Below are 24,407 nucleotides of genomic sequence, written 5' to 3' on the forward strand. Positions count from 1 at the left end.
GGAGGTCGGAAAAGAGCGATTCCGAGCAAATGTTATATTCGTTTTGTCAGAATAATGTATGAATCTTAATTGATTGAAACCATGCAAAGACGTTAACGTACGCATTATTGCAGTAAAATCGACATCCACGATGATTCGTGTGCATACAATAAGACCAGTACTGTATTTCTACTCGGGATCTTTAGTGCACTACCGCGTGTCCAGACTAATTCCTATTGACGACTGTTGTATAATTAAATACTCGAGAATACCTGAAGTATATTTATCAGAAATTTATTGAAAATTTAAAATATTGTTTGATCTACATTTTACAATATTTAAACAGTTACCGAATAAAGTAACATAACAAAAAAAATCAGATATTCAATATTTACCAGCCGAATTCTTATTATAAAGTGAGAATTTTATAATAAGAAATAGTTAAAACGATTTATTAGTGTAAGAATACGTCTCTCTTAATTTATAAACGTTAACAGAATATCCAGTTTCACTTTTTACTGCCGCTATTATATTATTTGAATGTAACGGAGGACAATGAATTCGATGCACGTAATGCGAATCTTTAATTTTGTAGTGTTTATTACAAATTACCAGCCATTTGATTATTTTACCAGTTGCAGCTGCAATCAAATAATACATCAGAATACTTAAAAAACCATGCCAACGTAATATACTGTACAATGTAAAGAATACTTACTACTAATGTACACGTCAGCAAAATCTGGAAGTACGCTGAAATCGGTTATTTCGTCCTGACATGTGTACGAATCGAATTTTCTTTTCATAAATCTTACATCGATTAACGTGACCTACAAATAGTAATAAAATTAGTAAACATTCCGATTGACGAGCAGCTAAAAACAAAATGGCGGAACTTACAGCCTGTCTGCTTCGAAATACAACTGAATGAAAACCGGAATATTCCATTCCTAGAATAATTTCATCCGTAAAATTGTAGACTTTCTGAGATCTTGGACTTCTTATATCACTTAATACGACATTTCCCATTGTTTCGAGATGAATGAGTACGTCTTTCATTATACCATTACCAAATCGAGGAATGGGTTGGTGTACTATGTGTGGTAAACCCACATTATCAGATGTAATTCTTCGAATTACAGACTTCAGCTACACAAATTAAACAAACAGTGTTTTGAAATATATATTGTAACTATTAAAAAATCATTTAAGAAAGACTCTCACCATGTAATCCCAGATGATGCATTCATTATAACTCTTCATAGTAACTATGTTGTTAGGATCGCAAGGATTCCAGTCACAATTAACAATAGGATCATCATCATCAATCTAAATTAATAAAAAGAAAAATTGGTTAATGTTACCTATGGTGCCAAAATGGAGGCTCGTCTCCGATTCCAGCATACAGAAGAAGGGAAACAGTGGGAACGCACGTTCTAACCCAACCTAACCTATTCTAATAATTTGGTTGGGTTAGAACCTGCGTCCCCACTGCTTTCTGTTTGCTGGAATCAGAGACGAGCCGCCATTTTGGAACCATAGGTAACATTAACCGAAAAATTTAACATTTATACATCGAACGTCCAAATATTCTGACAAATAAATTCAATTACCTCAAGAAGTTTATCTACAAGCAATAATCTTCCTTCATCAAGGTTAAAAAATTTGATATTATTATCAGTCTTAACTCCAATTTGTGGATACATTTCACTTTCTGGTGCTTTAATAACACGAAGTGGTATACCTGGTAACTCCGAATGAGACGAATAACAGATTGTATCGCCTACCAAATGTAGAACTTTCAACTATAAACAAAAAAAAAGATAAATAAAATGCCATAAAGATCCCCCTAGTCTCGAAAATGCTTACTTGATTCACACGTCTTCCTAAACAATGGAACACAATCTTTGTATCGTATTCTGTTTTTACAGAACACATATTGCTGCTTAAACAGAGTGTTTTGATACTAGACATACTATCCAAAACAAATTCTTCTGGTAACATTTTAAACGTTACTGCTCAATTTTTTCCTTGCAAAATGTTTTCAGACCTGCTTCAATTAGTATAAAATATTCTTTTAACAATAATAATTACACAGACGAAAATTAGTTTCTCAATTTAGAAATTTTAACATAAATAAGCTCGTAAGAAACAATACCGGTTGTGTTAAACAACGAATAATTGTAAGCTGTTATCGTAATTCACTTATCTTTAACTGCTCCGTTAAAACGTTTGCAGTTATACCGCTAATTTGCATAAAAATCTCATTATAAAAACACGAACAAGTCTCAGATGTACTTGATCGAAATTAAAAATTTATTCTTTATTTAAAAAAAACACTATAACAATATATTTGATGTGTTTAACATGACTATAGAATTCATATCGCCACTGTGACGTAGAATGACTATCGAATGACGTTTTTCTTTCTCTCAATTAGATTGGTTAATTTCTCTGTGACGATACATTAAGTTTTTTTAATTGAAAAACTAGACAGAGGCATTGTTTTAGAAATGTTTAACAGATTACTCCGTTAAAGAATCCAGCAGCGTATTTAACCTTCCCGATAAAACACTTAAAATTGCGTAATATAAAACACTTTTTATATTATTAATTATTATAAAATGACCAAAAGCTAGATTTTCAGGGTAGGGATTGGATTTATACAAAATCAAATCATAATTAATTGGGCTATTATTAATAATTAAATATTAAGTAATTTGGTAATATAGGTAGACGTTAGGCGCCATCTCTTATCTAAATTATTTAATAAATTATTAAAAATTATAATTATTCATTTAGATAAGAGATGGCGCCTAACGTCTACCTCTATTACCAAATTATTTAATATCTAATTATTAATAATAGCAAAAATAATAGCCCAATTAATTACGGCGATTGTTTGGTTTAGTAACAATGCATCGGACTTCGGGATATTTATTTTATATAGGCCTATATAAAATAAAAAAAATCAAATTAATAATGCGTTAATATGAATAATTATGTAAACCATCTTACAAAATTCAGAAAGATGCTAAATAAGAAAATTTTCTATTGGTTGAAGTGCCTCAGATAATCTGTAAAAAAACAATACTTCATCTAAAATATAGAATAACGAGCAATTATTTATTGTGACATGGTCACAATGCCGGGCTGCAATTTTTTAATTTATTCAATTTTTTTAAAATATATGCTCTTCACTTCAAATTAGTACTGTAGTGTCTTGCCCCAGTACGTACAGTACATCAAACTTACCACCCGATTTGCCTAGCCCCAATATGCTGAAAATCTTTGAAGTATGTATTTATAATCGCGCATACATATACTTTAATGATTTCTCTCCAGTCTGGAAGTACAGTACAATGGGGTTAGAACGATATTGTATTTCCAGACGGGTTTTCATAGGTTACATAAATAAAATTCTTGTTCGACATACTTCCACAACGATCGCTTAGCGTATGACCTCAAGATTACTAATACTGACCCAATTATAAAGCAAAATGACCTGAATAAATTGTCCTCTAAATTATATCATATCTAAACGTCTCGAATGACCTCAGTATAAACGATACTAGGACATTTCAAGATAGAATTGAAGTGAAACCGGAAGGAAAAATGCCATTCCAGCACCTGTTACGCACAGGACAGACCAATCGATGGCGATTGCTTTGTTCGTTTTTCGTGTTTTCTGATAGGAACACGTAATACTGTTTTTATTTTTGACTCTAGGCTTAGGTGCGATCGTCCCATCAGAGAGCGGGAACATTTTCACTGTAATATCTTTGTAAATCGAAAACGAATGAACTCCTACTTTTGACTTTACTGGCTCTGTTATACAGTATATAACAGATGGAAAGTATGGCGATCGGTCAAAAAAATAACCCTCCCCCAAGGTTTTTACATTTTTGGACTCGGCACACCTCGAAACATCGAGAAATGCAAAAAGAAATTGAGGGATTTTTTTCTTTATGTATGGGTGTTAGTGTCTGTCTGAGTACACGATTTTTTACACCGTATTTGAAGCTTAACGCTTTGTAGCGCGCGCTGAAACGACCTTATATCTCAAAAATGAAGTCACGCACCCCAATTTTTTTATTGCATTTTATTTTAAATCAGAACTTCAAATACATTATTACAATTACAAGTAACTTATAATTACGAAATCATTTTATATTACTTAAATACAGTATTTTCTTAGCACAATGTTGCCGTTGAGAACATATCACGCAGGAAACACTTTCAGCGGAAAAAGGCTGGTTTATTGGTGTGAACGGATATGCATTTCGGGCTTAACCCCGCCCTCTTCGGTCCTATTATAACATATTTATCAGCAAAGTGATTACAGGTTTACAAATTTACAGAATGCATTGAAAAAATTAGGATACGCGTACAACGGTTTATACAATAAGACTTAATTACCTGAGATAGGGTAAATAATAAGACTGAAGAGGGGCGTTAAGCCCGAAATGCGTATCCGTTCACACTAATAAACCAACCTTTTTCCGCTGAAAGTGTTTCCTGCGTGATATGTTCTCAACGGCAACATTGTGCTAAGAAAATACACATAATAGAGAACAACAAGCAACCAAGATTTAAAAAGCTTTGTCTCTCTTACAAAATATACTTAAGCCTATACCTTGCAAACGTTTCTTTATTCTGAGCATCGATTTTAACAAAAGCCATTTCCATATTATTGTGACACGAATTTCAATAAAAAATTTTAAAATGTCGTGTAACCAATATCCACAAGTGTAACCCGAAATTCCTAAAGTTCGAATGGCACCCCTCACGTAACGATCGCTGTTAGGTATTACAACGCCGAATTTTTTGAATTTGATGAATTTGGTGGACACGTAATACGGAATGAGCGTCTGAATGTCCATTCCTTTACCCAGACGTTCTGCGGAAACACTTCGGGAAAACAGGGTGCAAAATGCTTTAGAAGCAGAATAGATATTTAAACGTGAAATGGTGACGATGGAAGATATGGAGGAGACGAATATAACGGCTCCTTTCTCCTTAGTTAACATCGATGGCAGCACGCAACGAGTTAACTGTACCACAGAAGTTACTTGCAACGTGATTATTTTTAACACGTTTTCCGTCGTTTCGTCTAAGAAAAGACGCGGTAAATTGCCTAAAAACCCAGCATTGTTGATCAATATTCCTACGTCTTTGCCTTCTAATTCCCGTGCCACGTCACGTATGGCACCCTCTTCTGACAAGTCGGCTCGGATGTAGAGGCACCGATTTCCGTAAGTGCTCTCGATTTCTTCGGCCGTACTTCGCAGGGTCTGTTGGTCTCTGCCGACGATGATTACGTTCATACCTTTTTCTGCCAATTGCAAAGCGTAACTCCGTCCGATGCCAGCATTTCCGCCGGTGATAACGACCCATTCTCCGTATTCGTTACGGAAATCGTGAAAAAATCGAAGTAGAAAGTGCAAATATACAAACCTGAAGAAGGAATAAATCGCAGAAATTGTTGTTAAAACACCCACTGCGATGAAAAAGCAATCGCACGTCGGAAACGAATAGAATTGTTCGCATCGCTGCTCACTTTCTACCATTATCAATCGAGAAAATAAATCCTTTAATGTGAAGAAATTAACGGCATTGAGTCAGTGGAATAACAAGTCAATTCTTTCAAGTTTATTTGTATATAACCCGTATTTGAAATTACGATAAGATCTGGTATGTAATATATCTGCTTACCTTGGTTTATTATTGAAGATTAAAAAAAAAGTAGTGGAAAAAAACTGATAAATAAATAAATGCTGCACTAAAATGAAAACTAAAATTTATGCAACATACAGTATAATTATGACGTCGATCAACAAATGGAGTGAAAATCTTGAAAGGTCTTTCTTTACCCTCCAAGCCTTTTACTTTTTTGGAGTCGAGGATTGAAATGCAAAAAGTTGGGGTTTCTGTATATTCGGATATTAGGGTATGTGGGTGGGGGACGTGATTTTGTTCACGAAGCTTAACAACTCCTGTGCCTTTTGTCGAGAATTTCTGAAATTTTACAAAGAGGTTTGTGTATTACGGAAATCGATGCTATTAAATTTTGGTGGTTAAACGTCGATGGGTAGCGAGATGGAAAGGTCACGTGTCATATTTCGAGTGCGATCGGACTTAATGAAAATTTTACTCGTTAATAAAACTTATAATTTTTCTTTTTATTAAGCTCGTCTCTACCCTCAAAATTAAGCTTTTTGCCATTTTATGATGAACAATATAAAAGATTTTTAAAATAAAATCTCGTAGCAGATGGCGCCACACTCAATTTTAACTTTTTTGTCGGGAACGTTACTCAACTCGATGTTAGATATTTTTCACACGACAGAAATTCTGTCACTTTTTAAAATTTCCTATCGTAGAAATTATGGTGCTTTGGTAGGAAATTTTATCGGATTGCCGAAAGGGAAACTAGCGTTTCTGAATAACCTAGAAATTTTTGGATGAATGGACGGCAAGAGTGCAATTTCATTGATCAAGTGTAAGTGAACACATTGGGATGTTTGATATTATATCGATAATTTAATTATAATTTCTCTCGTGACCGGAAAAGGGAGCAATTTAAAAAAATATTGGTGACGAAATGGCAAAGAAGTAAAATTTATAAATGCCCACTCTGTAGGATGTCACGGTCCCGAATTACACAATCAATTCTCGACTTCACACTATCCAACATCTCTGGCGGATAGCATCTCACTTTATATATTAAATCTATCTATATTTATAAATAAGGATGTTTGTTTGTTTGTTCGCTATACACTCCTAGGCCGTTCGACCAATTGCTACGAAACACGGCAGTTATATATAACAATATATATATATATTCACTTAATTACTGCAACAACGATCAGCGCAAAGTACACGGGTTATATTATTACTGAGAGAGGTAGCATATAGCTCTTGCCTGCGTGGAATCGACAGTGTCATCCTGTGAAAAGTCTATAGCGAGTCTATAAGTATTTTGTTTCCCACATCTCGGTTTTCTTTTTCATTTCTGAATGATACTTACTTAATTCTATCAATAATAAGTGCCCACCGGTGGCAGAGTGGATAAAACCACCGAACACGAGTAGTTGGTCGCGAATTCGGGTATCTCCAACGGGGAGTTTTCCGGGTTTTCCTCGCGTTAACATGGAATAGTTACCCATAAAATATCTCCCGGAAGACATCCCTCTCGGCAGATTTCCCACGTGCCACGTTGCGGTATACAAATAAACCAAACCAAATCTTTAATTGTAATATGGATCAATGTTGGCATTTTGAAAATAAAAACCGGCTTAATTCCTCCAGTTAGTGGTTGCATTTCGTTAATTCTTTGACTAATTAGAGTTGATGATAATTGATAATTCACCCAGTGACAGATTTTATGTGTAGCTTACAGAATTGATCTAAATTGCGCATGAATTTTATAATTTAAAGGTCAATATAAGTATATTTACTAACGAAGAGAAAATACCACGGTATAATTACTCACGACTTTCAGGTATAGCCTTGTGATCATTATCAGTTGTTCGCGTGGGATTATTTTATGCCTAAACCTTGAATTTTTACTGTTTTTTTATATCTGAATATAAATAAAATATGATTTAATCCGATTTAATTAAATAATATTAAATATTACTACGTATATGTATTTAATAGTTTATTTTTACTCCTCCCTAACGACCAATCCAAATGTTATATACATGATTATATTAAAGTTTAAATCAATATGTCGGGAAGAGGGGATTATCCCCGGTAGTGTTGATCTCAGACATTTTTTTTTTCCGGGGAAATTTTTTGGGGAATTTCCCGGTTTCCTCGCTCGTTTTTAACGGAACATCCGCTGGGTTAACTTAATGATATTTCAGCTCCAATATACTATAAATTCCTTTATTGAATGTCCTCAAAACCGTAGGTTATTACGAAAAAAAAAAATTATATAAAATTGATTTAATATATTTATTATAATAAAGGATTTTTTAAAAACTTTATCTGGTTTAATTTTAATTAGCCTAATTCCACGTCCACTTGAAGGCCTTTCGAAAAACTCTCAAGGAGTTAAGTTTTATATGAATATTCAAGAATAAATGTAGTAACCTAAACGAATAAAATCATTAAGTCCGATCTTACTAAAGATACACGCAACACCCGTTATCTTCCCATCCCATAGACCTTTAACCATCAAAATTTAATAGCATCGAGCTACCTAATAAAGAAACCTCCCTGCAAAAGTTCAGATATTTTAGACATAAAACACAGGAGTTATTAAGCTTCAAAACGGGTAAATAAAATCGTGCCCCCTCACACACAAACATCCATACATATGGAAATTGCCCCCAAATTCTTTTGCACTTCTGGACGTTTCAAGGTCACCTAAGTCCAAAAAATTGTTAAAATTTTAGGGGGGGGGTCATTTTTGACCGATTGCCATACCTTCCCTCTGTTATGTATAACAGCCTGAAAAGTAAAAATTAATAATATGAAAAGCTTTAAATAAAATCTCGTAACAGATGGTACTGTACCACACACAGTTTTCATTATAAGTAAACTTTGGCCGGAAAAGTTACGCAACTTGTTGCTTGATAGTTTTTTCTTTATAGATATGGTTATTAAATTTAATTGCATTATTTAACGTTCAGCTCTTTTCTAAATGCAATTTACCAACAATTGTAGTGTAAGAATTAGGTTTGAACTTTGATCGTTTTCGCTTTATCATCAAAACTTTGTATGAAATTAAAGTAAAAGGGCAATTAATTGACTTGAGAATTAAAAGTTGCCACCTTTTAAGGTTAAATTTTAATCTTTTTGACAGTTTGTTAAGCCTCAGCCACAACTCGTACTGTCGAGGAAAGGAATTTATATAGGAAACTGGCCCCTTTTCAGGTAATACACACGTGAAACCACGTGGTCGTTGGTGGGGGGTTATCGCCTCGCCAACGGGCTCGAACCTCTCCCACCTACTACCATTGTTCGGCGATTTTATCTACTACGTCAGCAAAGTTTAAAGTGCCAAATATGTTATAATATTTACTATTTTTAGCTCTTAATTCTAAGTAATAATCTATTATGTGCTGTTTCAGACGATGCAACTTAGTCTTAATTACTGCTTACGTAAAACAAAGTTACGTATCGTATTTCAATATACTGTATATTAAAATTAATTGTATAAAATCATAAAGAGATAAATACAATAGTAATACGCCTTCTATTCTAAATATGTTAACGTAATTTTGTACTTAGGTGAAAACTTTGTAAACAGGAGATACACACGTATTCGGACGTTCGGTCCACCGGGTCCACTAATTTAGTTTATTTTACAGACACCAGGGTGCTACTAATCCTAATGTTGCCAGATCGTTTTTACAGATGGTAGCGCGAAATTCTCGAAAAGTAGCGGATTGTGTTAAAAAAATAGCCCAAAATCGAATTTTCATTAGGAAATTAGTCAATTAGTTAATAATAATAATTAACAATAATGTTATTGTTAAAAGCATTTCTGAATTATAGCGTAACCAAGGGCGTCGCCAGCCAATGGGCCAGGAGGGGGCAAGATGATATAAATTGATAGAGGATATGAATTGTATGTAGGTAAAATAAAAACGATTCATAAATTTTAAGAAGCTTAAGATTATTTTAATTAAAACATAATCTTCTTGGGTTTTTCGCGCGGGGATTATAAATCGGGCAATAAATGACTTAGCATTTAAATAATTTTTTTCGCATGTCTAGGGAGGGGCAACTGCCCTCTGCCCCCCTCTGGCGACGCCCTTGAGCGTAACAATTCAATCTACATGCATAAATACGTAAATAATATCACATACTAGTAGAATAACATCAAGCGGGTTTCCTGTAAGAAGTGATAATAAATTAGTATCACACTAATTTAGTCATTTAATAACTTCATCAGACGTCAACTGCAAGTCTTACCTTTTGAAATTAAAATTCCAACATACTTAAAACGTTCTCTTCTTCACTGACATCTCTCTTCTTGTGTATGTTAGTCATACTTAACATGCTACACCTGTAATACTCTAATGCAGTGGTGTCCAACCAAAATCAAGATTGGGCCGTTTTGTAAATTTATTCTAGTTCGCGGGCCAAGACAAAAAAATATTTTCAAATTAATAAAATATATATATTTACTCATATCATACAAGTTTTAACTCAATATATATTTATTGATTTATTACATGCAAGTTTTACATCAAAATATGTGTATTTATTAATCCACTTCATATAAGCTTGTTTATTTAATGGGATGTTTGACATTCCTTTTGCTTGCATAATTTATCAATATTCGCCGATATTTTTGATATTCCAATTCTTAAAATGCCGATTTACGAGTCTCTACTGTATTTTGAATGTGAACACAAATTATGTTTGTCTACCAGAAACTTGCAGTATTTATGTGGATTATTTTAGAATTTTTACTGCTGGAAATTTTACTTAACGAAAGTTTTGAATATTCAACCAAAGTTGGCGGGCCGCACGGGAAGTCACATCGGGCCGGATTGTGGCCCGCGGGCTGTGGGTTTTTTTTTAAACTCTTTCCGCCCTGTGGGCACTAAGAGGGCCTCTTTTAGTAGGCCCATTATGGGTTCGGCCAGGCCCACAATGGGGCGACCGGGTGGTGAGGGACGGGGCCCGACATATCCGAACGGACCACCCCCCGAAAAATTCCTGGGGATTATTCGACCCGTTCGGATTCGATCCCGGGTCCCTCAGAGCGGTAGGCTGCCACCTTTACCGCTCGGCCATCCGGCCGTCGCGGGCCTTGGGTTGGACAGCACTGCTCTAATGTGTTTAAGTGCTAGTAAAATGTAATAAGAAATTAGCTTCATCGATAGCTTAAGATATTTTAAGCACATGCTTGCTGGGAGGGCTTGAGTTTCTAGGCTATGAAGCCCCTTCAGTGTTCTATTGTCATTTCGACGCCATGTTTGAAGCACGACTGTTTACCGAAAGTCTTCATATATATGGTTACATAATTGACTTCACATTTTCAACATAATTATGTATTTACATGCAGATACACGGAGATATTGCACGTTAAAAGCTGTCGTGCTTACTACACAAGCACGTCAAAATGACGTCTTTAATTATGACTATAGTAGATTACTTATATACGCTTAATTCTTTTTACCACAGTCAATTTTTAATTAAGATAAAACTACCAAACAAAGGAGAAATAATAAATTACTACAGCACAATAAACTTTATTGATTTAATGCGAGTTGATAATTGATGAAGGGCACCATGTCAATACAGTATTTAGAAATATAAGTGAAACTCTACTGAATAATTAATCCGTGAAATCGATCCTCTAATTCTCAGAAATAAATTAAATGTTTTTTTTTTTTTATTAAAGAAAATCAATAAAATGTCCGCGATAAATACTAATTTCGGTTCATCTTTACATCAGGTATGAACATCTGCAAGACACTTAGTGTGAATGCGTACGTTTTCCTTCGCGTTTCCTTAAGTTTAATCGGAATCCACCCGCTGAATTCAAAATCGGGGAAGTGGCTTAGACGATCGGTAACGTCTTGGAATCTATTCATTTTATTTCTACGTCACATGTTCGTACTTCACTATTTACTACGTTGCTTCATTTTGTTTGGCACGAAAGGCTTCTGGCTCAGCAGCACGTCTTTCATCAAATGTTGCACTGCGGTGATTATGGCAGATTCTATGATTTACCACCGGGCCAAGATTCGTAGATTGTTGACCAAATTCAAAAGTATCAGTAACAGTTTACGACTCGTTATATTCGTTAGTTATTGTTGGATGTATCTGATAGCGCGTTGCATAGTTATTGTCACTTCCATAGCCGTGTCGGAAGTTTACAGAAGAGGTTACGTGGAGACAAACTGGTACGTAAGTCTAATTCCCGATAATAGTATTAACCGGTTAGCCGGTTTATACGCATTGACGGATACATTGTTAGTATCAGGAACGGTATCGTTCATTTTAGCATTTTATATATCGGTGTGCATAACTCTACGTTCAAAACAAGAAGAAATCGTTGTCCTAATTGCATCCTGTCGTCGTCCGACCGCATCCATTCTATACAATTTTAGAATAAAATATCATTATTTGTCGTGTTTAATCTCTAGCACGGATAAGATCTTTTGTCGCGTGATGTTTGTCTGGTTCGCCATGTTTTTCTTGACGATTTGTGTAGAGATGACTCAATATTTCGAGCAAGAAACACACGAGAGATACGGTGACACGGGTAACTTAACCGTATTCTTGTTAAACACTATGTATACGGTTTCGATTTTTACTTGCAGCTGTCTGACTCCATCTTCTATTGCGGATAACGCGAAGAAGATTCTTCAATACGTATATCGATATACGATATGGTGTGATATTCACAATACAAATTTCCTCCATCAATGTAGGCTTTTCGTATTCGATGTTCTTCAATCTAAGAATTATTTAACGGCTTGGAGGTTCTCTCCGATTAACCGGGATTTTTTCCTCACAACTGTGGGAGCTCTTTTCACTTATGGCATTGTAATCATTCAATTTAATCCAAAAGCCATTAAATTATTTTATGGTGACGACTAATGTATTGTACTTAATATTCTAAATAGATTTGCCATTTTATTTTAATGTGTGCTGTATTAAAAATGGATGAATTGATTGTAATATAGGTTAATAATATTATATTGTATAAAGCTATTTATCGATTAGTGTTTAAATAAAATTTATGTTAACAAATAAAAAGTGCTCTCGATTTATATTTAAAAACATTAATTTTGTAGGCTTCATTACCTTTTCAATACAAGAAATACAAGAAAATTACAAATATATATATATATGAAATAATAGGAATAAAAATATTTAAAAATAAATTCGAAAAAATAATTTAATTATTTTCCTAATTTATAATTATCTGTAAATTTGATTTATCTGTAAGTAAGCATGCACTACCATCATTTCGACGCCATGTTAGAAATGATAAACATGACTACGCCCAGCACGCTAACGCTAATACTCTTGTTTTCCTGCATTAAAAGGAAGCGAATCGTGTCTAAAACATACGCTTATAATCTCAGTAAAAAGTAAAAACGTGATAATTTCAGTATTGGCGTCGTTTAGACCTCGGCAGTCTAGCTCCATTTTTCAAACATGGCGTCGAACTGACGGTGTTATCTACTGTAAATACATATTTACTGCAGGTTTCGAATCGCTATTATTTTTTATTTATTGCTAATGATCGCATAAGACTATTATATGCAGGCATAATTTATATCGATCTTCCTTAAAACTATACTCGAACTAGTAATTAAAGTATAGAAAAGCATAAAAGTAACCTGCTGCTAAGTTTATGAGTACCTTTATCCTTTGTTCCTATTACCATCTGTTTTGGTATGTGTTTAAACCTCGGACATTAACGAACTTTTGAGGACGGGTCTACGACCCCGATTTAAGGGGTTTGGTCTGAGAGTGACCACTTTCGTACTAGAAGCGAAGGGGAGAGAACCTCCACAAAGAAGGTAACCGGGAGGATAATTGAAAAGTAGGAATAAGTTCATACGTCAAAGGAGGCGAATGACACTTCTCCTAAACTTATATTAATAATTGTCATTCTAGAGTTATAATTAATTAAATATATAATTATTTAAGACAGACGAAATGAAGTTGGAAAGCTTCTTTAGTCTCAAGACATCGTGCTTAAGCAGCAATATACGTTCTGTAGGCAAAGAATACGCTACCAAGATAAGAGCGAGGTTGAGGCCGAAGTTTTAAACGCGAAAACTTGTACGTCGGACGTTCAGCGCCGCTTTCCTGTAAGCCTAGAAGTTTGACAATGGCGTTTGGAAAGTCAGTGGAATCATGCTCGACATTTCAAACGCCATTGTCAAACTTCTAGGTTTACAGGAAAGCGGCGCCGAACGTCCGACGTACACGTTTTCGCATTTAAAACTTCGGCCTCAACCTCGCTTGTATTTAATTGTTTAGGTGGAGAAGTAAATCAAGTAAGGAGAAAAAAGAGATGAAATTTTCTATTAATTTGAAGTTTATTTGTTTAACAAACTATCCTTTTTTATTGTTTCTAGATGAAATTTTAAATTTGATAGGCAATTTAATTTGTTATTCGACTCATTGCGAATTGCCAAGTATATCATTTCGTATTATTACAACACCAGAAAATGGAATGTATCAAGAAATTGGAGTTAAGACTCAGAAGAATATCAAATTTTTTAAGCTTCACGAAGGAAAGTTAATATTTGTAGATAATCTTCTTGCGGTAATCGTTCTGTGTTTCTTTCTATACTAGTTGAACTGGAGTTTTTTCTGTTAATTTTAATATTAGAATATTTTAACTCGTAAATATTTTTATATTCGATATATAAATGGGTTAATTTTGCTTTTATTGGTTAGAGTGACGACGATGTTCCTATTGTTAACTGTGACTGGAATCCTTGCGATGCTAACAACGTAGTTACTATGAAGAGTGATAATGAATGTACTGTACACGTACATGTACCATCTGGGATTACACGGTAGCATTCAAATTTTTAATGAATACTTTTAATACGATTTTAATACAGTTAAGGTGCGCAATTCAAAGAATTACATCTGATAATGTGAATTCACCATTCACGATGCACTATCCCATTCCTCGGTTTGGTAATGGTATAATGAAAGACGTCCTCATTCATCTCGAAACAACGGGAAATCTCGTATTAAGTGATATAAGAAAGGAAAAATCTCAGAAAGTCTATAAATTTACGGAAGAAAAAGTTACAGGAATGGAATATTCCGGTATCAATTCAATTGTATGTCGAAGCAGACAAGCTGTAAGTTCCGCCATTTTGTTTTTAGCTGTTCGTCAATCGGAATGTTTACTAATTTATTGCTATTTGTAGGTTACGTTGATCGATGTAAGATTTATGAGAAGAAAATTCGATTCGTACAGATGTGAAGACGAAATAACCGATTTCAGCGTACTTCCAGATTTTACTGACGTGTACATTAGTAGTAAGTATTCTTTTACATTGTATATTATGTTGGCATGGTTTTAAAAGTATTTTGATGTATTATTTGATTGCAGCTGCAACTAGTAAAATAATCAAATGGTTAGTAAAATCAAATAGAAAATACAAAATTAGAAATTCGCATTACGTGCATCGAATTCATTGTCCTCCGTTGCATCCGATTAATGTAATAGCGGCGGTACATACCGAAACGGGATACGCCATTAGTGTTTATAAATTAGGATAGAATTCAGGGATAAATTCGTTATTTCTGCTTCGTAATCAAATATTTTTTAAAAGGTGTAATTTATAAATAAATTTCAATATTTACAGGCAATATTGAATACATCAAATAAATTTTGTAGACTGACACCTTAACCGCTCCGGTATCTGACCATTGAGTATTTTTCTTGTTTGCTACTTCGCAGTTGTTCATATTCGAATAAATAGCGAGGTTGAGGCCGAAGTTTTAAACGCGAAAACGTGTACGTCGGACGTTCAGTGCTGCCTTCCTGCAAGCCTAGAAGTTTGACAATGGCGTTTGGAACGTCAGTGGAAGCATGCTCGACGTTCCAAACGCCATTGCCAAACTTCTAGGCTTACAGAAAAGGCTGTGCGTCGGCGCTGAACGTCCGACGTACACGTTTTTGCGTTTAAAATTTCGGTTTCAACTTCGCTAATAATCAAAAGTGCATCCATTCTGAATAATTATTTGAACGTACCAGTTCTTGATGTTTTTTAATCATCCAAGAACTAAAACAGAAGATTACAGTCATTAAATCAACGGAGATGTAAAGTTTTTCGGGTTTTCTTCACCTAATGAGGGACATGTTTCCCTTTAAACGTCCTCTCTGGAAGAATTCCCTTTGGTTGTTCTCCCATGCGTTTTGTTGCCTTGTCCTGTCAATTTAATTTGGACCTGCAGAAAAGATTTCTGCGGGAAAAATTTACTTCCAAATCTTACCACTGCAAGACTTATAGCTGTGCAAACAGCAAAGAAAAAAAACAATGTATCTTGTACATAATGCGCACATGCTATGCTATGGACAATTTCTGGGTATAAATCCGCATACGGCATGTGAAATATCATTCATACTAGTGCAGATCGAAGTGATGGTCTCGAAACTGTTTTACAGAAACAATGCCAATGTTAAGAGTGTTCTTTGAGAATTATGCCTTAAGAAATTAACCTTGGATTTTTGCCACTTGCAGCGCCATAAGTCCCGCAGTGGTAAGTTTTAAAATTAATTATTTTTTACGGGAATGCCTTATGTCACTTTACCATATTTGGTCGCATTTCTGTGAGGTTGCCGACTGAAATGTCAATTTCAAGAGGGTCGAGGCGTCACGACATTCGTATGTGGGAGTGAAATTTTCACTGAGACAGGTTTCCATCGTTTAAACCGTTTAATAAAATATAAAATTTTCTTACAAAAGAGCTAATTCTCCGTTGTTACAATTGTTGCGGAGAGAAACAAAATAAAAATCTGAAAATTCCTTAGGCTGTTCTATCTGTCCCTCGATGTTTTCGAGATCGTCGGTCCCGGGGCACCTTGTTCAGCTTCAAACGGAGAGTCCTTATAGTAGGGATGATTTTCGAAGCGGGAGAATGATTCCAGGAGAGGAAACGTCACTCCGAGGAAAATGAAAATCCAACAACAGATGTTGACGGACACACCAGGATAAACAACGATCCATGAACGTCACGTCCTTGAATGGCACGTTTTTATAAGTTTTACTCCCCAAAGTTGCCTTTTGATTGGCCTCTCTTCGTCACCTGGTGACAATTCGAAACCTGTCGGAGGGCCAACTTCGCGACTAAATACAACACCTCTCTAACCACGCTTCCCTCAACTTTGGTCTTTTCTACACAATTCATCCTTTGTTTTAAATTCTGTAGAACAAACCTTCATTGTTCTAACGAGACCTTTAAATCTTCCTATTCGGCTCCGAAAAAGGAGATCTTTAACATCTCGTTTAATTACCACTAAATTGACTTCTCTCCGGGACCTCACATTTCGACTGATTAATATCTCTATACGGCGTCGAAAAGGGGTATTTTAATTAGGAAAAGTGCCGAATAGCCCAGGATATTTGAACTGCCGGGGGGAGGAATCAGTTAATCCCGCGTCAGGAATGGTCTAAGGTTGTTTGCCGGTAGTTTTGATAACTGCATTTTTTTCTATCTCCCTCACTTACATAACCTTTCTTTTTATTTTAAATATTGAAAATTTCGCAATTAATACGATTTCGGACTTCGTCTGGAACCTCACACGAGCAATCGAACATACACGAGCACATCGAACATACATCAAATATAAAGGAGAATTCTAAATTCCCGTGTTTCACGTCAACACGTATAAACGAATGAAAACCAATAGTGATCTGAGCGTAGTGACGATTTTCCATGCATTATTTCGACATTAGTTTCTCTGGATGCTCCTAGATGGCGCTAACTATCGAGAACAAATAAATAATACAGGAGCAGTGTAATAAGTAACAGCGCAACGGGTGATGAATAAATAAAACAGTGGACATCAGACGTTTACAATATAGTTAAATTACAGTTACAATACTGTAATGTACAGTACAATTACATAACAGTAAAAAAAAAAGATGCTGAACAAGGTACGAATTTGAACACCTGGAAAAAAAGGGTTCTTCATGATGTAGTTAGAAGTGGAAAGATATGATTTATTTCTTGTTCAAGATGAGGGCTTGGACTGAATTTAAATATGCCAATAAAAAGAAATCTATAGAAAAATCGTGTGAAATATTCAATGAGACGCGACAAAAAGCGCTAGTAGTCTAAATCTAGCGATCATTATCCGTGTGCCACGAGAAATAAAGTGGAAAAAGAACATAAGATCCCGACCGAAGACCGAAACCTCGACCAAAAAATTGTTTTAACTCTGAGTTACGGATCGATTTCGTTTAATAAGACCGAACTCAAGGTCAGAAGGGCAGATTCCACCAAGACAAAAGGGTTTCTCCCGCTAAGACAGTGAACTTTATCCAAGCGATACAGGATACGAGTGATCACTGTATCACTTGAATCAAAGTAATACTGTTTTGTGAGGATAGTCCACCGACAGGAGAAGCATCTCGATCTATCACGGGGGTCCTCGCAAGAATTAGAGCGGTTACAACGTCTCAAAATTATGGTGAATATCGATTGTGACAGTGACAAAAGCAGACGATAGTGTTCGAATACGTGGTGATTATCAGGTCACAACAAATCTGGACATTACATTACATTACCTTTACCTTTTACATTACAAGGTTTTTCATATTTATTATTCTTATTAAAAACAACGTTAATTTATACAGGTAAAAGCCAGTAAGGGTCCCTATGTTTTATCCGGGAACGGAGGAAAGTCCTCAGCTTCCTCTCTCGACGACCCTGGTTACTGTTAAATGTTTTCTGTAGCAGTGTCCTTTGACTTTTGGATGTTTAAAAATGTGTAAAAGTAGCAATTATTGCGGAATTAAAATTATAAAATAAAATCTTTCGGTACAAAAGTGGCACTACTAGTTTGATTGGCAGGCCTAGCGGCGCCATATTGGTAAATGCGCCACTGTTCAAGCGTAACGTTGCGTTAATCATTTAAAATATTACGAAACGCATTTATATTCGTGTTTGGTTTAATAATATTTGTTCGTGCAATTTCTTTCTTACTAAATGAAGATCTGTAAACGGGTGACGCATGACGGGCATACACGACTCCATAATTCATTATAAACGTAAATGCCTTGCACACAATGTGCGGTAACAGATAAATGTTCATAATTTCCGTTTCCGGTATCTATTACATTTGGTATCCGGTATCTGTCTGTTTAGATGTTAAGTAGTATCAGTTTTATTCGTATTAAGTAGATATAAGTCTTCCTACTAACAGCCACTTGACACTAGCTTCTACACTTAATGATGGTGTTCCCTACACTGTTTTCTTTTATACCCTTTGGGGGACTACGGCCTTGCAGCATAAAAACTGCATGCCAACATCAAACATAGAGAGTACTGTAGCCATATTTACCCGTTCAGAGGGATCCTTCCTTTCTCTACTGTTTATCTCCTCTCCCTCCTTCTCCTCCTCTTTCCCTTGCCCTCTTTTCTGCCGGCTAAACGCTTCGTGTACGGCCGATATCTTTCTCGTATGTATGTATGTATGTATATTAAGCGCATAAATCGAAAATAAATGTAATTGTTTCATGCATATTTATTGTATATTATGTAAAAAATAATTACTGAGCATAAAAAATCTGCTAGAGTAATGTCTAAGAACGTTTCTTGATGGGGGATTTTAATAGAAAGATACTTTTAAACTGCGATAGTAAACAGTAATAAATGATATTCATGAAACAACAGAAAGATATACAAGAATAATTTGTTATAGGCCTAAATTCATTCTGACATCGAAAAATATTGAAAAATAAAAGAATGGCTCGTTTATGGATGGCCTTGGATAACTTTCTACGCTTTCTGATTATGCTTCATCGAATTTTTAAATACATATTGTATGAGGAAAATGTGAAAAATTCGATTTGGATTTATTCCAAAACTGGTTTTTCAGCTTATATAAAGTGTTATGCCTCCTCTGAACAGACTCAGATCTCTGACAACAATAGAAAGTTAATAGCGATACGAGTAACTGTTCAATTCGTTTCCGATGTACGATTGCTTTTTCATCGCAGTGGGTGTTTTAACAACAATTTCTGCGATTTATTCCTTCTTCAGATTTATATATTTACACTTTCTACTTCGATTTTTTCACGATTTCCGTAACGAATACGGAGAATGGGCCGTTATCACCGGCGGAAATGCTGGCATCGGACGGAGTTACGCTTTGCAATTGGCAGAAAAAGGTATGAACGTAATCATCGTCGGCAGAGACCAACAGACCCTGCGAAGTACGGCCGAAGAAATCGAGAGCACTTACGGAAATCGGTGCCTCTACATCCGAGCCGACTTGTCAGAAGAGGGTGCCATACGTGACGTGGCACGGGAATTAGAAGGCAAAGACGTAGGAATATTCATCCACAATGCTGGTTTTTTAGGCAATTTACCGTGTCTTTTCTTAGACGAAACGACGGAAAACGTGTTAAAAATAATCACGTTGCAAGTTACTTGTGTGGTGCAGTTAACTCGTTGCGTACTACCATCGATGTTAACTAAGGAGAATGGAGCCATGATATTCGTTACTTCGTTCTCTTCGTTTTTTCCTACTCCACATTTAAATGTTTACTCTGCTTCTAAAGCATTTTGCGATCGTTTTTCCAGGGGAATCTCAGAAGAATGTCACGATAAAGGAGTGCACATCCAGACACTCTCTCCATTTTACGTATCCACCAAATTCATCAAATTCAAAAAGATCGACGTGATAATTCCTACCAGCGATCGTTACGTGAGGGATGCCATTCGAACTTTAGGAATTTCGGGTTACACTTGTGGATATTGGTTACACGACATATTTAGGTATTTTCTCGTAAATTATCGTTCAAATATGTGGAAATGGTTTACGTTAAAATCGATGCTTAGAATAAAGAAACGTTTGCAAGGTTTAATTGTGTTTCGTGAGAAAACTGCTGTTAACGTTTCAAACAATTCTGGTCTGAATATTTACAAGAATGATTAAGAATAAACGTAAGTGAAACGAATTTTATAAACATTTTAATAAAGTTCGCTTCAATTAATATGACCTAAGTTCTTTTGTAATTTCATGTAAATAAAAAGGAATTTGAATGCAAGTTAATTTATCCTCGACAGCTTTATTTTCTTTGAAGGTCACCCGCCTAATAATCAGTGAGAAATTAACAAATCCGGTTATTAATATTGTTTTTTAAATACTTCCTACCTTGACAAAATGAATTGGAGCATATTATATCACACGAAGAGGTGAAAATAATTAATAAATAATTTGATATAAAAGAATCTACGATTGTTGAGGTCGTCGATGATTGAAAAAGCCTACTTCGAGTGCGTACCTCATAAAAATAAATAAACCAATGGTGTTTTCACCTGTACTTCTCGATGTAATCACCCAGGTAATTCACACTTATTCCAACGTGTGTCCAGTTTGTTAATGCCTGCCACATATAAATCCTTTGAGCCTTTTTAATTGTGATGTAGACGATGGAAGTTTTCAATCGCGTGTGATGTCTTAACGCTTTCTGTAGCCGTAAACAGGAAGTGTTTTGAACAAGGTCACACGCAACAGGGAGTATATTTATGTAACTATTGATCTGACTGAGCGACGTAAAAAGAAAGTTCGCTGTTTCTAGCAAACGTAAGGGAGAACTAGGAAATTGCGGTCAATTAAGCGAGAATAGGCCTACTGTATATACTTTAATCTGGTTCTACGTGGGTAAAATAGGGGCAGATTAGGTTTTAATCGATAGATTAAAACGTCTTCGAAAACAATACAAAAACGTATTTTGAATATATACAAATATAAAAGAAGAAAATGGCATTTGATCTCACATATGGGGTAATACCGGTTAATTTTTCCCACGTATGAAATCATTATATTTGAACGTAACTTGTTTAATTCAAAAAATAACTAAGTTTACATAAGAATTCACAAAACTACAGTAACACCATCTTCCCCGCTTACAAAAATATAGAGTAAACTTGATACGAATGTCTAATTTACTTACAGAAGATTTTCAATGAGGTCGATCAATTATCTGAACGAGTTCAGGATCTATAACTTTAACCTACTACAGAGCTATTGTTAGGCTAATCTGTGAGGTCGATCAATTATCTGAACGAGTTCAGGATCTATAACTTTAACCTACTACAGAGCTATTGTTAGGCTAATCTGAAAATGGCATTTGATCTCACATATGGGGTAATACCGGTTAATTTTTCCCACGTATGAAATCATTATATTTGAACGTAACTTGTTTAATTCAAAAAATAACTAAGTTTACATAAGAATTCACAAAACTACAGTAACACCATCTTCCCCGCTTACAAAAATATAGAGTAAACTTGATACGAATGTCTAATTTACTTACAGAAGATTTTCAATGAGGTCGATCAATTATCTGAACGAGTTCAGGATCTATAACTTTAACCTACTACAGAGCTATTGTTAGGCTAATCTGTTTGCATCGGTCATAAAGGTGTTATCCCCTTATTTTCCTAACACTAGTCGACAATGATGAAATGATCGTAAATTATCATCATTTTATATATTTAAACGAAATTATTGCACTTCTTACTATTACTAGTGACCAATTTACACACACAGTTTTGCCTAGTACCTTTGTGACGTCAGCTAAAACAATTGAAACGTGCGTGAACGTCGTGATTTCCGAGTGATGTTTGCTTTGGTTTATTTGGCAACGCGACGATCTACCGAGGAGAAGGATGACTCGCGGGAGGATTTTCTAAGGGAATCTCGCACCCTGTTTAAGTGTTACGAACGTGAAGAAAACCCGGATAACACCACGTGCCAACACGTTGGCGAGGCGGGAACCCACGACCGGTGTTCGATTTTTAATGGCGTAGCTCATAGTTTGATTAACATAGAGCATAGGCTTCGTCTTAATATTTTGCAATATTAAAAATTCTGTAAAAAAATTGTCGTATCTTGTTTGAATTGTCTTTAAAATTTTTTGGGCTATCTTACTCTGTTTTAGAGTGGAAATATTTTTTTTCCTCGTACATTTCCTCTATGTAATTGAAATAAATAAATAGACAAAAATACGAAATGATTTAATATATCGCTATTCGCTGTACGTTAAACAGTCGGCTACGTCTCGCGCGGTTATGCAAATTTGATTACGTCATCATTCGGTGTTTGATTTTGGTGTCGAATTCTCGTGACAGAGTCTCCTCCTTGACGTATTTATACTCATGTACGTAATAAAGTTAGTTAAATTTCTTCTTTTAGTATTATTACACATCAATATCATTTTTTAAATTGTTCTATTTTTATTAAGACATAAAGCAAATTTCACAACGCAAACTAACAAACTGATCAACCTGCGGAATAATTGAAGGGATATCGTTAAATATTCAGAACTTTAATCGAGTTTTAGTATAATTTTATCCAGAAAAATCTGATTTAAAGCCAACGAAGTAACAAGGCTTTAACACAATAAAAGTTTTATTGGATTGTTTTAAACGAGATACAATTACACTAAAACTCGATTGTCATGAATTAATCTTCGGTGAAATTTATGGAAATTCTATATTAATTAAGCTTCACTAAGTTATTTCGGTTTAATAATTCGGATATCGAAACATGGCGGATGGTTATAAGCCATTCTGATCGGTCTCTTTCCAAGCTCCGTACAAATTTATATTAGATAATATTCAAAATGGTGTCTTAAGTAAGAATTCGATTCTTCTGTGAAGTGTCGATAAAAACAAGCAAATTTTCTATTGCATCATATGAAAGCGCTATTATTCCGCATACGAAAATTTAAAGTATTTTAGCAAGAATTACTTGCAAAAAATCGTTGATCACTGAATAAATATATTCGGTTAATGTAACCCTTGGTGCCAAGATGGCGGGTCGTCTCTGATTCCAGCAAGGAAACAGTGGGACGAACGTTCTAACCTAACCTATTCTAATAAATTACCATTATTATTAGCAACCAAATTATTAGAATAGGTTAGGTTAGGTTAGGTTAGAACGTGCGTCCCACTGTTTCCTTGCTGGAATCAGAGACGAGCCACCATCTTGGCACCAAGGGTTACATTAACCATATATTATGCAATCATAAATCTTATGATTTATGATTGCAGCGATCACACGATGTGAGGAAGAGTAGAAATAGCGCTGTGAACTCGGTTTATCCTGTACAGTATTTATTACGAGAAATTAACTGTTTCTTATCATTAGTATATGCCATTAAAAAACGGTAGTATAACCAGTGTGGTGTTCCCTTACCTTTGTAAATAAATAAGGAAAAAATTCAAATATTATACAGGAAAAGATTTGAACGTGACAAACACGTATAGGCTATACACAATAAGAGTTTATTCTTTATCCACTGCGTTAGTGGCTACATCCAGGGGTGAATGTAGGTCTGTACGTAATTATTCGGGAAAAATGCTATTAAATCTGTATCTTTCTGAAGTTCAGTTACGTATTTCAATATTAAAGTAACGTTTATAACGAAGCGAACTTTTAGATGGCTTATTTTAATATAAGTTCATTACTTAAGGTAGTTTAACCGGGGGCGGCTCTTTTAATGGCTAGTGTCGAGAAATGCCACCCAAACTCGAAGCCGTGTGGCGTCACTTTAGTGTTAGGACATTGCTTTTAAACTGTTTTAGTAGGTACTTGAGGTTTTATTGCCCTTTTCACCACCAGCGTGTTGTGGGCTTGCGGTCGTGTAGAAGTTGCAATTAAAAAAGCAAACAATTTAATTTTCCTACAGATCTGTAGGGAATTTTGCATAAAATCGAAAATTTAA

At 35.1% G+C, this 24,407-nt stretch overlaps 3 protein-coding genes across 3 annotated transcripts; 1 reads left to right on the plus strand and 2 right to left on the minus strand.

Annotated features, from left to right (window-relative positions):
- Window positions 1-338: 338 nt before the first annotated feature.
- Window positions 339-2,018, minus strand: LOC136986779 (uncharacterized). Its single transcript, XM_067284390.1, has 6 exons — window positions 1,849-2,018; window positions 1,593-1,784; window positions 1,204-1,308; window positions 880-1,128; window positions 698-809; window positions 339-620 (listed from the first exon to the last, which is right to left on the minus strand). The coding sequence occupies exons 1-6, from the start codon at window positions 1,981-1,983 to the stop codon at window positions 421-423; spliced, it is 993 nt and encodes a 330-aa protein (XP_067140491.1). The 5' UTR covers window positions 1,984-2,018; the 3' UTR covers window positions 339-420.
- Window positions 2,019-4,571: 2,553 nt separating this feature from the next.
- LOC136986803 (17-beta-hydroxysteroid dehydrogenase type 3-like) lies at window positions 4,572-5,608 on the minus strand. Its single transcript, XM_067284418.1, has one exon. It carries the CDS (start codon window positions 5,547-5,549, stop codon window positions 4,572-4,574), a length of 978 nt encoding a protein of 325 aa, XP_067140519.1. The 5' UTR covers window positions 5,550-5,608.
- Window positions 5,609-19,542: 13,934 nt separating this feature from the next.
- Window positions 19,543-20,725, plus strand: LOC136986811 (17-beta-hydroxysteroid dehydrogenase type 3-like). The gene has a single exon (XM_067284427.1). The coding sequence runs from the start codon at window positions 19,643-19,645 to the stop codon at window positions 20,606-20,608; it is 966 nt and encodes a 321-aa protein (XP_067140528.1). The 5' UTR covers window positions 19,543-19,642; the 3' UTR covers window positions 20,609-20,725.
- Window positions 20,726-24,407: the final 3,682 nt, after the last annotated feature.

This window comes from Centruroides vittatus, unplaced genomic scaffold (assembly GCF_030686945.1).
Source record: "Centruroides vittatus isolate TY-2023 unplaced genomic scaffold, ASM3068694v2 scaffold_1172, whole genome shotgun sequence".
NCBI classification, from domain to species: Eukaryota; Metazoa; Arthropoda; class Arachnida; order Scorpiones; family Buthidae; genus Centruroides; species Centruroides vittatus.